Source organism: Lotus japonicus, chromosome 4, assembly GCF_012489685.1.
Source record: "Lotus japonicus ecotype B-129 chromosome 4, LjGifu_v1.2".
Taxonomy (NCBI): Eukaryota; Viridiplantae; Streptophyta; class Magnoliopsida; order Fabales; family Fabaceae; genus Lotus; species Lotus japonicus.
In genome coordinates, this window is record NC_080044.1 from 42,145,311 (window position 1) to 42,160,905 (window position 15,595).

Here is a 15,595-nt window from a genome sequence, read left to right on the forward strand (position 1 = left end):
TGTTCTACACTTTCGACCATACAAAGCCTCATACGGTGCCATCCCAATGCTCGCATGAAAACTATTGTTGTATGTAAATTCGATCAATGGCAGAAGATCATCCCAGCTTCCTCTGTTGTCTAAGACACAAGCACGTAGTAGATCCTCTAACGACTGAATAGTTCTCTCTGTTTGCCCGTCATTTTGTGGATGATACGCCGAACTCAATCTCAGCTTGGTTCATAACGCATCATGAAGTGCTCCCCAAAAGTGCGAAGTAAACTTTGGATCCCGATCAGACACAATACTCGTCGGAACTCCGTGTAGTCTCACAATCTCAGCCACATAAATCTCAGCCAACTTTTCCACGTTGTAGGTAGTTCTCACTGGTAGAAAATGTGCTGACTTAGTTAAACGATCCACAATTACCCAAATCGAATCGTGTCTCTTCTGTGTTCTTGGCAAAGCTACCACGAAATCCATGGATATGCTATCCCATTTCCATTCTGGCACATCTAAACTCTGTAGCATACCAGCAGGTCGTTGATGCTCTACCTTAGCCTTCTGACAAGTCAAACATGCAGCTACATACTCGGCCACTTGTTTCTTCATTCCCGGCCACCAAAAATTCAGTTTCAAGTCTTGATACATCTTTGTCATTCCAGGGCGAATGCTCCATTTGCTCTTGTGTCCTTCATCCATAATCAATCTTCTCAATTCTGGATTGCTGGGTACACAAACTCTGTCCTTGCATCGTAGGATATTGTCAGTTCCTATCTTGAACTCCGGGTCCTTCCCTTGAATTACTAAGTTCCTCTTCTCTAGCAGAAACGCATCTTGCAATTGTTGCTCTCTAATCTCTTCCATCAGTCCACTGGCGATTATGATAATACCGAACTTCAACATTCCCTCAGACAGTGTCACACCTAAACTCATATCTCGAAATTGTTCCAGCAACTCTAGCTCTTTAACCATCATTGACGAGACATGCATCTTCCTACTCAAAGCATCAGCAACTACATTTGCCTTCCCAGGGTGATATTGCAGCGTAAACTCGTAGTCCTTGATAAACTCCATCCATCTTCGTTGTCTCATGTTCAGCTCCTTCTGATCGAACAAGTATTTAAGACTCTTGTGATCGCTAAATATCGTGAAAGTACTACCATAGAGGTAATGCCTCCAGATTTTAAGCGAAAACACAATGGCAGCTAACTCCAAATCGTGAGTCGGGTAGTTCTTCTCGTGAGTCTTCAACTGTCTCGAAGCGTAAGCCACCACTTTCCGATGTTGCATCAGTACACATCCCAAGCCTTGATGCGAAGCATCACAGTAGACCTCATAAGGTTCCTCCGGTTGTGGCAAAATAAGCACAGGTGACGTCGTCAAACGTTCCTTCAGTGTCTGAAAACTTGATTCGCACGCCTCAGTCCATGCAAAAGGTTGATCCTTCCTCGTCAGTTGAGTCAAAGGTCCAACAATCTTGGCAAATCCCTCAATGAAGCGTCTATAATATCCAGCTAAACCCACAAAACTTCTGATCTCTGTCACTGTCTTCGGTTGTTCCCAAGCTAAAACAGTCTCTACTTTCGCTGGGTCCACAGCTATGCCTTCCTTTGAGATAACATGGCCTAAGAAATTGACTTCCTCCAGCCAGAATTCACATTTGGAAGGGTTTGCATACAGCTTTTTCTCTCGCAACACCTGTAAAACTTGGCGCAAATGTTCTTCATGTTCCTTCGCGTCCTTCGAATAGATCAATATGTCATCAATAAACACCACCACAAACTGATCTAAGAATTCATGAAAGATGCGGTTCATGTAATCCATGAAAATAGCAGGTGCATTCGTCACTCCAAACGGCATCACTAGGTACTCGTAGTGTCTGTAACGTGTTCTGAAAGCAGTCTTTGGTATATCCTCAGTCTTCACTCTGATCTGATGATAGCCTGACTTCAAGTCTATCTTGGAAAATACGGCAGCCCCTCGTAGTTGATCCATCAAATCATCTATCCTCGGTAACGGGTATCTGTTCTTGACCGTCGCCTTGTTAAGTTGTCGATAGTCCACACACAATCTCGACTTTCCGTCCTTCTTCTTGACTAATAGTACTGGCGCTCCCCACGGTGAAACACTTGGTCGAATGAATCCTTTTGCTGAAAGATCCCCCAACTGAGATTTCAACTCTACTAGCTCTGCAGGTGCCATACGGTAAGGTGCAATCAAAATCGGTCCGGTTCCGGGTACAATGTCGATCACAAACTCTACATCGCGTACTGGTGGTAGTCTAGGTACGTCTCCAGGAAAAACATCAGCAAAGTCTCGATCCACCGGAATGCCATGAACATCCGAATCCTTCCTCCCCTCCAAACTTAGCAATGAAGTGTACTTTTGAGTGCCCTCGCTCAACGATGCACTAATGTGGTTAGTAGAAAGATACTCGAAAAGATCCGAGTCTGGGAACACCACTTTCTTTCGACTACAGTCCAAAAGACAATGGTAGTGGGATAACCAATCCATCCCTAGGATTACATCTAGGTTTTTAAGGGGTAAACATACTAGATTGGCATGAAAAGTTCTATCTCTATATACTACTGAACAGTGCATGCATGCGACATTAGCAATTAGGGTCCTAGCAGATGTAGTCACCATAAGATCAAAACTCAAAGCAGTAATAGGCAGATTCAGTCTTGATACGCAATCCTTAGAGACAAAAGAATGAGTTGCACCAGAATCAAAGAGTACAGTTAGAAGATTACCGTCGATTTCACATTCCCCTCTGAACAAGCCATCCACTCCTTCAGCATCTTCACCATCCATTGTGTAAACTCTTCCCCTCGCAGCTGGGCGCTTTCCACTGGCAGCATTCACAGACGGTTCAGCCTTTGGTGCCTTACAGTCCACAGCCAGATGCCCCGATCTATTGCAGTTGAAGCATCTTGGTGGCATTGTGCAACTGCTTGCATAGTGTCCGACCGCTCCACATCTGAAACAGGTCACATCACGGTTTGGGGTACGGTTTCCCGACCCTCCAGAAGTAGCAGCAGCAACCATCGGCTTGTAAGATCCTGGGGTAAACCCTCTCCCCGCAGGACGTTGATACGGCTTCTTCGTTTGAAATCTTCCCTTTCCTTGAAAATTCTGTGGTGTTGACCTCACTGGCCCTCCAACTCCAGCCCTGTTTAATCTCCTATTCTTCATCAGTTCTACCTTTGTTGCTTTCTCCACCAATGCTTGAAACCTCACGATCCCTAACGGTCTCACTGAGTCCTCAATATCAGCTCTCAATCCCCTCACGAAACGCTTGCACATGTAGGGTTCATCAACTTGGTCACGGAAAAATCAAAAGTGTTTTTCCAAAGACTCCAACTTAGCAGCATACTCCGGAATGGTCATGCTCCCTTGTCGAAGAGTCAGAAACTGTGATTCACGCTCGTCACGAGCACTGTCAGGAAAATACTTCTCGAGAAAAGCAGTTCGAAAAGAATTCCAGTTCATCTCAACATGATTTGCTTCCATAATCCCTCTGGCGCCCCTCCACCAGTACTCAGCATCACCCAACAGCAGAAAGGTTGCCATCCCCACCTTGGCTCCCTCAGCAGTCTGAAACACGCCAAAGATCTTCTCTATTTCCTCAATCCAGAGATCCGCTTTGTCTGGGTCAGTACCTCCCGAAAACTTAGGTGGATCCTGTCTCCTAAAGTCATTCAGCCCCTTGTTCTGATCCAGAGTCACCTCCCTCTGACGCTGGTGTTGTTCACGCGCTTCCTCCGCAGCACGCCTTTGAGCGTTGTCGTTTGCTTGATTAGTCATCGCCTAAGCCATAGTGGCCATCATCTCCGCTAGTTGATTCGTGTTCACCATCGTCTGTTAGTCCTAATCGTATGATAGCACTAAAACTATCCCATATGATTAAGTAACAATGCAATCAATTAGAGCGAAAATCGCTCTGCAGACAATCAATTTTCACTCTTTGCAGAGTCACACAACCTAGCACAGAAGACCTATTCCCCAAAGACTCCCAAAAGACTCAACTAAGCTCTGATACCACAATGTAACACCCCGATTTCCGGGTGTCACTTTAGTAACTAAAAATAAACTTTACGCGGAAAAACAGGTATATTTTTTTTTCGATTCCTTTTAAATTAAAGCGATAGAAAATAAAGACACAACCCAGAAACTAAACTAACCAATGTACAACATATATAAACAGGTACAACCTCAGCTGCACGTCAACGTCACGCGCACTCGCAGTGACCCCAAAGTAGTGTGCCCGTAGTCAAATATGTACAGAACCAGTGGTGTAAGTAAAAGTCATACGTACAGTCATCCAAGAGAAAGTCGGCTCCAAAATGGCCTCAACAAAAGGCCCCTATATTCCGACAGACTCTCTGTGATTCCTCATCAAGAGAACCACACAAAAAGCCATGTATCGGGAACCTACCCTGTCCCAAAAGTAAGACGAATCAGAGCTCTACACAAAATATGACGCTGCCTAACCTACCCTCCCAGTACCGCTCATAGCTCCTCCTCCTCTCCCTCGTCGCTCGGCGAGTAGCTGTCCACGTCGCTGTCGGAGGCAGAGTCGAAATCCACCGTGATCATCTCGGTATCTAAGTCCACGACCTCCCTCCTAACTGTCCTGCACACCGTCCTAGTCAAGCCCGTCTCAACATCCACCTCTCCAGTAAGAACATCCTCCTCCACCACCCGAACCAGGGGTTACACACGGTAGCCGCGCGGTGGAGGCATGACGGTCCACCAACTCAAACCTGATCCCCCCCGAGGGAGAGACCATCGAAAACCACTCCGCCATCGACATTTGGCAGCAGGCCGACCGCCCAAACACAAACATGAAACCAAAGCCAAGGCGCTAGGGTCAACTCACAGAAATAAGTAATTATACACTCAACATGTGATTGGGGTATAGATATATATATATATGTTAATAATCCTAGCATGTTATTGGCTCTAACAAAGCTTCAATAATTCAAACAGTATACAATCCCAGTCAGAGTGAATGTATGCGTGAAATGCAATTCAATATGATCCGGATAGTTGTTTGGGATGGGCACCACAAGACCGCATGACACAGGCCTAGTGTCGCCAACTCTGCTCGGATGTCGCTTACAAACCCATGCATAGTCGGATCAGCCCCAACCATCAATGGTCGTGCCACTCTGCCCGCTATGCCGAAGATACACCCAGGTGTTCTTCGATGAAGGCAATTCCCCAACCTTCGTGAAGCATTCCCGTTCTTCACCGAGGCCCAATCTTTCGATCGTACAAACCCCGGATGATGCATGATGCAATATGGTTAGCCAAACATCGAATCGTCCTCCCAACGCAAGTATTTAGCTCAAAACCCAATCTCGAAACCCAAGAGTTTAGTATCGGTCAATACAACACAACTCCAACAACAAGAGTACTAAAGTACTCGGTGACTTTCAATCATCACCGTGGCTCACCCCCCTGGTGTCCAGCAATTCTCCAGAACCCACAACAAAAGTCGACATTTCCCCGTCTTTCGCAATTATTTTCCCCTTTAGATTTCCTATGTTTTATTTGTTAATAAAAATGTTTCGAATTGAATTAGTCAAGTTATGAGTTTAGTTCTCAAAGTCTAAGTTTCCTAAAGTCTCTAGTTTTCAAAATTATATTCCTTCTAAGTTTTCCAAAAACCCACCAAATGTAAATCCCGGGGAAAGTCTAAGTATACAAACGAATGGCTAAGTCTCCAACCCCCTGTTTGGACTTGCCTAGGGTCGTTTCTCCAACCCGAAATATCAAAGATAACCAGTTCAATGATTCCCCACTCCGAAGTCGCGTCAAAACGCACAATTCAATGACATCTCAATATCATAAGTTATGGAAAACATCAGAACATTAATTCATCATCATAATCAAAATCAAAGTAAAGCATAAGTCGAATTTATCGACGCCTATCATGCAATCTTAGCTAATATGTAAGTTGCCCTAACCTCGAGTTGCTCCAGCCTCGTGGTCTAGGTTTTCTTCACACAATTGCTCTGAGAAACCCAAAGTTCCATCAACTGAACCTCGGAGAAAACAAAGCAGAAATCCAAACAAAATCGATTAGCTCGATCATAATACAACTCATTAACGATAGACAAAGCATTGAAGCTTCAGAATACAACAATCAAGTACGAAAGGACAAGTTTTCGCAAACGAAAAACTCCCCCCCCCCCCCCACACAAACATGCTCTCGGCCACAAGAGGAAAAAGGCTTCGACTCTTTTTCTTCGATCTAATTTAATTACAAGGTAGTTTTAGGGTAAAACTAGGGTAAAGAAATTGTCGGAAAATTTTTCGGACGATCGGATCGAAATACGGCTATTCAGGGGCGTTTTGGTCCAAAATAAAAGCTCAAAACCTCAAAGTTAAAACTTCGGAAAACAAATTTGATAGCGATGTTCCTAACGACATTTGTAGCAACTAATCCTAAAGGCACGAAGTCGGATTGCGACTTTTCGACATTAAAGTTTCGATATGTGCACAAAAGGGTTTTGAATCAGTTTTTCAGATCCTTGACAACTCGATCAAAATCGGCGAACAACGGCGAGTGTTCTAGGTTGTTGGGCAAGTACAGAAGATATCCCAAGCGAAAAATCAAGAAAAACGGATAGTTTTACGAAAAGCTCGAAACTTTGAGCACAGAAAGAGATATAGAAACGCAGTAGAAACAATGATCAGAGGTAAGAATTAAGCTAGTTACCTCGATACCTTGAAGTAGGGACAAACAGCTCGAAGATCGGTCAAGTTTCGGCGAAAATCTCCTCTCCTCCTTTCTCTCCTCAACTCGCGGCTCCAATGGAAGAAAATGGAAGATATTTTGATTTTTCAACTATTTATAGGAAGGTGAAATCGCGGGAAAATGAATATTTCGCGATTCGATTTTTGCAGCACGTTCATCGGTGAATTCTAAGCGAGATTCTGGTGACAGAATTCCAGAACTCAAAACAAATCTCTATAATTAGGGAAAAACGATCCAAAACGATCCAAAAGCGGTGTAAGTTAATCTGTCCCGAAAAACTACTTTTTGCTGTGAAGGTCAGACGACAAAACTTCGTTCTGAAGAAAGATTGGAAACATCGAAACAAATCTGGCATCGCGGATGGAAAATTCGTTAAAAGCTCCGAATAGAAAAAGTCTTCATTCAGTGATTGAATTTAGGGTTTTTGAAGCAAAGAAATTAGCGTCGTCGGACTTCCGAGAAGTGAATACTATCGTGCGTACAGTCCAGGGTTCCGAAATGAAACACTGGTCGAAGGAAAAATAAAGAGAACTTCTTATTTTTCCAAGGATTTGAAATCTCACTTAAACGTTGCTTTAAGAGCGGAATTAGCCTATTCTGGACACTCTCGCCATAAGGCAGGTGTGCAGACGACTCGTACTAACTCCGAAAACGACTATGAAACAATCCTCAAGCAATTCCTGAACTTTCTTCTTCATTAATCTTTCTCAAACGACGAACTCCTGTCACGCTTACACTGATCCTACGCGTGAGTCGGAAAAGTAACTAGTTCTGCAAATCCAGGTCTTACACTACACGAAGCATTCCTCTGATCAGAAGTCAACAAGTTTAAAGGTCATGTCACTATCCAAAGTACAAAAGCAAATGTACTATCCCGACGACCTAACCTAACATTCTCAGCCACAGCAGAAGCTGGAAATCCCAGATCTGTCCTCCAACGGTAGCATTCCCATGCAATGTTCAAACCCTAATCCTTGGAGTATATATAAAGGCTGAAGACAGAAAGATGCGGTTGGAAGAAACTTACACGCGCAAGCTATACTCAAATCTCCTAAGAAATCTTTCTTCATCGAACTCATTGTGTTTACTACAAGCTTTTAAGAAGCAATTTCTTTGTAAACAATATTCTTTAAACAGTTGTTTAGTTTACCTTTAGGAGATCAAGGTTGATCGGATCCTAGAGAAGACTAAGAGAGTGAATCTCAGTGTATTGTTAGTCACTTGTAGGTTTCAAGTGCAGTTGTAACAAATCTCTGATTAGTGAATTGCCTTCATTCTAAGAAGGAAGAAATCACCTTCACGGGTGGACTGGACTAGCTTGAGTGATTCATCAAGTGAACAGGATAAAATCCTTGTGTGCTTTTCTCATCTCTTATCTTAAGCACTTTACTTGTGCCTCGAAATATTTGTTAAAATCTTAAGTGGGAAGTTTTATTCTGAAAACGTTATTCAAACCCCCCTTTTCTATCGTTTTTCATACCTTCATAGGCGCCAATTCCAAATCCTGGAACAGAACAATTGGCGCCTAGGCGCTAATGGAGCACGCCTAAGCGCTCTGACTTCGCTGGAAAGACTTTAGAACTTCCTCTTAACTCCTCTTCAAGCCTCTTTAACCCTTTCTTCAATTCACCAAACTTCTTGACCTTCCCAATTCATCAGTTTCAGACCTGGTAAGTTAGGCACAAAGCAAAGGGGAAATCTAGAAGCTTTAAGAGTTAATTAGCAAAGAGAACCTTAAATTTAAAATAGGAAATCATGCAAGTTCTAATCTTACATAAAATGCAATAAAAGTCCCTATAAAACTATAACATTACCAAAGCAAAGTAAAATCACAAAGAAAGATAAAAGTGCATGAGAATGCATGAAACACTACATGAGACTCAACAAAAAGACTCAAAACTAACAAAGGAATGACCCTAAAAATAGCACTCAAATAGAGTCATCACACCACTATACTCAACGACAGCTCGCCGTCGAGCGTAAACAACACTCGCTTGCCCTCAAGTGCAAGAAATGCTCCCAAACAAGTGCTTAACAAGGAATACTTATCACAAAACCAGGGGATTTAGCGACTACAACTGGTTCCAAAAGAAAGACACAACAATCCACTTCATGTCACTTTCGGACAAAGAAGAATGTAGAGTCCACTATGAGAAGCATATAGATCTAAAATTCCTATGATGAGATATATATTTAGTGCACTGAGCACACAAGCAGTTCATAGGTTCTGTATATCATTCACTCAAGAGCAATAGAGATCAAACATGCACAAATTCAATGAGACTCCACAAGGGTTGTAATGTTAGCTTGGTGAAGTACAAGGTGGTTGGTCCCTAAGGAAGGCTAGGCTTCAAAACATATTGAGCGCGGTCCAATTAGTAACCCCCGGAGCTTTCAACAACAAACCTTTTTTTAGCACAAGTCTCTTGACCCCTTTTTCAAATTTCTTTTTCTTCTATTTTTTTTCTATTTGCAACTCCAACTTGATTAGGAGTCTTTTTTTCTCTTTTTTTTTTCTTACACTCGGGGCAAGAGAGATTTCCAACTTTAATTACTAGCTCCAACACAATGCAAGGACCAACACTCCCCAAAATCCAACCTATCATCCACCCCAATCATTTAGCTAACAAAGAAATCTTCAATAAGCTCAAAAGGGACAACTAAGGACAAATGTTCAAGCCAACAAACTCTGAAGCTCAAAAACCTACAAGTCTCAAGAATTGTGCAAGTATCACAAAGCATGCAAAGAGTGAAATCAATACAAAACCAAGAAGTACGAGTGAGTCAGGATCCTCCAGGGAAATTTTATGGTGAAGGGTCAAAGATGGACCCTTATGGACTCACACCAACTCTATCCTCAAGAAACACTCGGAAGACCGAAGTCTCCTCCTCTCTTCCCCAAAGCATGCAATCACTCATCCCCAAAAGACATCACAAGTATTCACAAAAACATTTTCAAAACCAGTAACATGTTAGAGAGCATAACTACGGGCAAAAACATGTGAGTATAGGGAAGTAAGACCCAAAAACGACTCTAATAAAAAAATGCATGATCAAAAGAAAAATAAAAGCTACAAAAGAAAAATATGTAAAAATGCATGAGCTAAACTAAAGGGAAGAGTTGACCTCCTTTACCAATTACCATGGAGGCCTTAGATACACCTCCAACTCCAGAATTTAGGCTCTCAATCCCTGCAAAATGCAACATCCAAACAAGCAAAATAAAAACAAGACTTGGGTTGTCTCCCAAGCAGCCCATTGTTATAGTCTTAGGTAGACTATCCCCCTTGTCAAGCTCGAGGTTTGAAAAACATGGTTTCCAACTTCAGTACCTCACCACCTTGGTACACTTTCAACCTCTGCTCATTCACATTGAAAGTATTCTTGGTCTCTGGGTTTTCAACCTCAACAACACCATGAGGATACACCCTCTTGACCACAAAGGGTCCAGACCATCTAGACTTTAGTTTCCCAGGGAAGAGTCACAATCTAGAATTGAAGAGCAGCACCAATTGCCCTGAGACAAATTCCCTATTCAAAATCTTCCTATCATGCCACTTCTTTGTCTTTTCCTTGTAGATGCTAGCATTCTCATAAGCTCGGAGTCGAAACTCATCAAGCTCATTCAATTGCAAGAGTCTCTTCTCGCTAGCAACTTTCCAGTCAAAATTCAATTTCTTTATTGCCCAATAGGCCTTGTGTTCTAATTCCATTGGTAAGTGACATGCTTTCCCAAAAACCAAGTGGAAAGGAGAGGTACCAATTGGAGTTTTAAAAGCGGTTCGGTAGGCCCATAAAGCATCGTCAAGTTTCCTTGACCAATATAATTTGAATATTTGTTTATTAGGAGCTGGACCACAGAGGCTCTGCTAGGGTTTCGTTGTCCCTAGCAGCTTGGCCGCTTGCGCCGCTGTCGCGCCGCCGCGCGTGTCCCGTATGGCTCTCTCTGGTCGTGCACTGGTGGTGGATGGCGAGGAGGTCGGGGGGTCTCTTGATGTTGGTGAACCAGACGGCGGTGGAGAGTCGGATTCCAGTCGAGATTCGACCCAAGTTGATGGGAGGTGCTCCCTGTTCGTGGATGGCATCTCAGATGATGTCTCCTTCTCGAAAATTCGTGATCTCTTCTCTCAATTTGGGCGTATCAGAAGGTTGTTTGTTCAGAGTCAGCGGAGGCCAAGGAGACGGTGGCGCTTTGGTTTCGTGCACATGTCCTCCGTCAGCGAAGCGGTTGCTGCTCGTGCTAATTTGAACGGCGTTCGATTCGGCGGCGCTTCCTTAGCCGTGTCTGAGGCAAAGTCTTCTCGCTGGAAGGGTAGGTCTCCCCGGTTCCTCGCCGGCTCAGGGTCTGGTCGAGTGGAACCTTCTCTCGGTACCCCCTCCGGAACCATTTCGCAGCAGCCTTGTTCTGTGAAAGCTCAAGGATGCTTGCACCCTGATGATGTTCTGTTCCCAGAGATTGTTGGCCAAGATTCCATGGCTCAAGGTACGCTGTCCAGGTCTTCTTTTTCCTCTGGTTCTGAGCTTGTTTGTGCTGGTGCAATTTCGCCTCTGGTTGACGGTCCTTCAGCCATTGAGGATTCTATCCCTGTATCGGTTGGGCATTGCCGTGATAGTTCTGCTGCTTTCTCGCCTCTGGCTGCGGGTTCTGTGGCCAGGGAGGATGTTGCTGTAGTTGCTGCGGCGAGCTCGACGGGTGCCTCGTCTAGTGAAGACTTTAAAGTTTATGTGGATGATGTCTTGAAATTCTGCATGAAGGCAGGGTCTGTTTGCGACCTGGATGCGTTGGATTGGGATCAATATGGGGATCAGATACTTCGTGCTATTATTTCTAACTTTGATGAGAGAATTAATGAGTTGAGGGTCAAGCCGACTTCGGAATTTCCTTCTAGATCAGAACATGTGATTCGTATTGCTAGTAAATCTGTTGTTGATGAGGTGCGGGGTGAGATTTCGGTTGTACCTTCGATATGTCGGGATGCTTGCCTCGATATGGGGCTTGAGAAGATGCAGGTTTTGAGTCACGATGATGGGGCTTCAGATTTGTCGTTGTGCGTTGTGTCCTCTCATGTGGATGCGTTGTCTATTGAAGGGCATGGTAATGGTATTCTTTCGGATGTTGAGGTTGATTTGGAGTCTCCGCCGCGCCGCAAGAGGGGTCGCCCTAAAAAGGTTATTGGTCGTGGAAGGAACAAGAAGGTCCTTGGCTTCTCTAGACGACGTTGGAAGAAGAAAGCTTTTGAGGATTTAATTTATGAGGATATGCATTCGCCGATGCTTTCGGATGCCACTCCTGCTTTTGAGGAGCGGGGGGATGCGTATGTGGGTAATGATGAGTCTGTGCGCACTCGTGCGGCTAAAGTCTGGGAGGTTGGTAAGTCTTGCAGTTTGGTTTTCCCAGGTACTGATGAAGAGGCTATTGAGGCTTTTGCATCTCACATTCAGGAGACTCTTGTAGAGAGGTACAGTGGGGGCTAGGGTCTTTTCAGTTGGTCGTGGTTTGGTTTTGTATTGGGGGCGCGCTTTTCTTTTATTTTGGTCGTTTTGATCGTTGTTGGCTGTTTTAGTTTTTGCTTTTCGTGTCTGTTCGTTTCTTTCGGTTTTTCGTTGTGCCGCCCATTGTCGAGAGGGCTTGTTTCTCGACTTTGATTAATATATCATATCTTTTGCTCTCAAAAAAAAAAGTTTCCTTGACCAATCCTTTCTACAAGAATCTACCACCATTTCAAGAATACGTTTTAACTCCCGATTAGAAATCTCAACTTGCCCACTAGTTTGGGGGTGATAGGGGGTAGACACTTTGTGCTTAACACCGTATTTTTCCAAGAGAGACTCGAAAGCTCTGTTACAAAAGTGAGTACCCCCATCACTTATACACGCCCTAGGAACACCAAATCTAGTGAAAATGTTCTTTTTCAGAAAAGCAACCACCACCTTAGAGTCATTTGTTGAGAGTGCAGCAGCTTCAACCCACTTAGAAACATAATCAACAGCCACTAAAATATACTGGCAACCAAATGAAGGTGGGAAAGGTCCCATGAAATCGATGCCCCAAACATCAAATAACTCAATTTCCAAAATATTTTTAAGGGGCATCTCATTTCTCCTTGAAATGTTTCCAGTCCGCTGACATCTATCACAACTCTCAACAAAAGCTCTACTATCTTTATGGAGAGTAGGCCAATAAAAACCACTTTGGAGAACCTTAGCAACGGTCTTCTCCCCACTAAAATGTCCACCATAACTTGATCCATGGCAATGTCAAAGGATTTTCTCAAAATCAACATCTGGGATGCACCTTCTTATGACTCCATCAGAACAAATTTTGAAAAGGAAAGGGTCATCCCAGAGGTAAAATTTTGCATCATGCAGAAATTTTTTCTTCTGCTGCCAGGTCAAGTCATGGGGAATAAGTCTAGCAACACGGAAGTTAGCAAAATGCACATACCAGGGTAAGAGTTCCTCAGCGGAAACAGCTAGGAGTTTCTCATTCGGGAACTCCTCTTGGATAGGTATTGAGCTGGATGCTCCACCTTCCAATCTTGACAAATGGTCTACCACTCCATTATCCTTGCCTCTCCGGTCAATGATCTCAAGGTCAAACTATTGGAGGAGTAAGACCCATCGAATCAGCCTTGGCTTAGAATCCTGTTTAGCAAACAAATGCCTCAAAGCAGCATGGTCAGTATGAACAATAACTTTAAAACCCAAGATGTAAGGCCTAAACTTTTCACAAGCAAAGACCACACCGAACAACTCTTTTTCAGTTGTAGTGTAGTTCCTTTGGGCCTCATTCAACACTCTACTTGCATAGTATATCACATACAACACTCTTTCTCTCTTTTGACACAAGACAGCCCCTAAAGCCAGATCACTAGTATCACACATGATCTCAAATGGTAGAGACCAATCCGGAGCAACAATAACCGGGGTTGTCACCAAACTCTCTTTAATAGACTCAAAAGCTTTCAAAAAATTCTGATCAAAAGTAAAAGGTGCTTCCTTTTCAAGCAAATTGGTCATAGGCTTAGCTAATTTGGAAAAGTCTTTAATAAACCGCCTATAGAACCCAGCATGCCCGAGAAAACTCCTAATACCCTTGATGTTAGTCGGCGGAGGGAGCTTTTCAATAACTTCAATCCTAGCTCTATCAACCTCAATCCCCTTTTCGGACACCTTGTGTCCAAGAACTATGCCATCCCTAACCATGAAATGGCACTTTTCCCAATTCAAGACCAAGTTAGTCTCTTGACATCTTGTCAGAACCAAAGCTAAATTCCCTAGACAAGCATCAAAATTTGGACCAAAAACAGAGCAGTCGTCCATAAAAATCTCGATGCAAGTCTCTATCAAGTCAGAGAAAATAGCAAACATACACTTTTGGAAAGCAGTTGGGGCATTGCAAAGCCCAAATGGCATTCTCCTATAAGCAAACACGCCGTAACGGCAAGTGAATGCCGTCTTCTCCTGGTCTTCCGGTGCAACACAAATTTGGTTGTACCCGGAATAGCCATCAAGAAAACAGTAGTATTGATGCCCAGCCAACTTATCAAGCATTTGATCTATGAAAGGCAAAGGAAAGTGATCCTTTCTAGTTACCGAATTCACCCTTCAGTAGTCAAACCCTCCACTTGACGAGTGGGAATCAATTCATTGTTCTCATTGGCAACTACAGTGATGCCTCCTTTCTTGGGAACCACTTGAACAGGACTTACCCATTCACTATCCGAGATTGGATAAATAACACCTGCATCAAGCAATTTAATTATCTCTTTCCTCACCACGTCCTTCATGGAAGGGTTAAGTGTCGTTTGAGGTTGGACTATAGGTTTGTAGTTTTCTTCCAGCAAAATTTTATGCATGCATATCGCAGGACTAATACCTTTGATATCATCAATAGTCCAACCCAAAGCTGACTTATGATCCCTCAAAACTCTGAGGAGTTTCTCCTCTTCCAAGGGAGTGAGAGCACTACTTAAAATAACAGGTTTATTCTCACCTTCCTCAAGAAAAGCATACTTGAGAGAGGAAGGGAGTGGCTTGAGCTCACTCTTCTCCTCAATCATAATCTCCTCATCCCTAACTAATTCTTCTTTCCAAATCCTTTTGGTGGAAAGGGATGAGACAGATTCTAATTGAGTTAGAGTAGCATTCACTTCATGGTACAAAGAATCAAGTTCACTCTCAAGATTTTGGTCCTCTATCTCTAGCCCTCCATGATTGTTGTTTCCAAGGGGTCCTTAATAGATATCCTAACAAACTCTTCACACACGAGCTCATCCACCACTTTACATCGGAAAACTTCCTCATCCGCTCGGTGTTTCAAAGAGTCAAAAATATTGAAGAGGACCTCGTCTTCCCCTACTTTCAAAGTTAGAGTTCCCTTAGCCACTTTAATCTCAGCCTCACCAGTGGCTAAGAACGCTTTCCCCAGTATGAGAGGAACTTTTGAGTCCTCTTCCATGTCCAGAATGACAAAATCCACTGGGAAGACAAACTTGTCCACCTTCACCACAACATCTTCAATGATCCTGTAAGGGGTTTTTAAGGACCTATCCGCCATTTGCAAAAAAAATCATAGTTGGGGTAACCTCACCTAAGTTCAACCTTTTAAACATGCTAAGCGGCATCAAGTTGATACTCACTCCTAGATCACACAAGGCTTCTACCACGGTTAGCCACTCAATTTCCACCGGAATAGTAAAACTCTCGGGATCTCTTCTCTTCCTAGGCATCTTTCTTTGCAAAATGGCACTACACTCTTCAATCATCATAATAGTTTCATCAACCTCACTCAACTTTCTTCTCTTACTGAGGATATCTTTCATGAACTTAGTATAGATTGGC

The 15,595-nt window shown here is 43.4% G+C and overlaps 1 protein-coding gene across 1 annotated transcript; it reads right to left on the reverse strand.

Annotated features, from left to right (window-relative positions):
* Positions 1-9,928: 9,928 nt before the first annotated feature.
* Positions 9,929-10,464, reverse strand: LOC130712770 (uncharacterized). The gene is made up of 3 exons (XM_057562588.1): positions 10,268-10,464; positions 10,084-10,207; positions 9,929-9,943 (listed from the first exon to the last, which is right to left on the reverse strand). Exons 1-3 carry the CDS (start codon positions 10,462-10,464, stop codon positions 9,929-9,931), a joined length of 336 nt encoding a protein of 111 aa, XP_057418571.1.
* Positions 10,465-15,595: the final 5,131 nt, after the last annotated feature.

Excerpts from the sequence above, each read along its gene's own strand:
- LOC130712770 (XM_057562588.1), bottom strand. The coding sequence starts at position 10,464 with ATGGAATTAGAACACAAGGCCTATTGGGCAATAAAGAAATTGAATTTT. Across the intron at positions 10,208-10,267 it reads AATAGGGAATTTGTCTCAGG|ATGGTCTGGACCCTTTGTGG; the intron begins GCAATTGGTGCT and ends ACTAAAGTCTAG.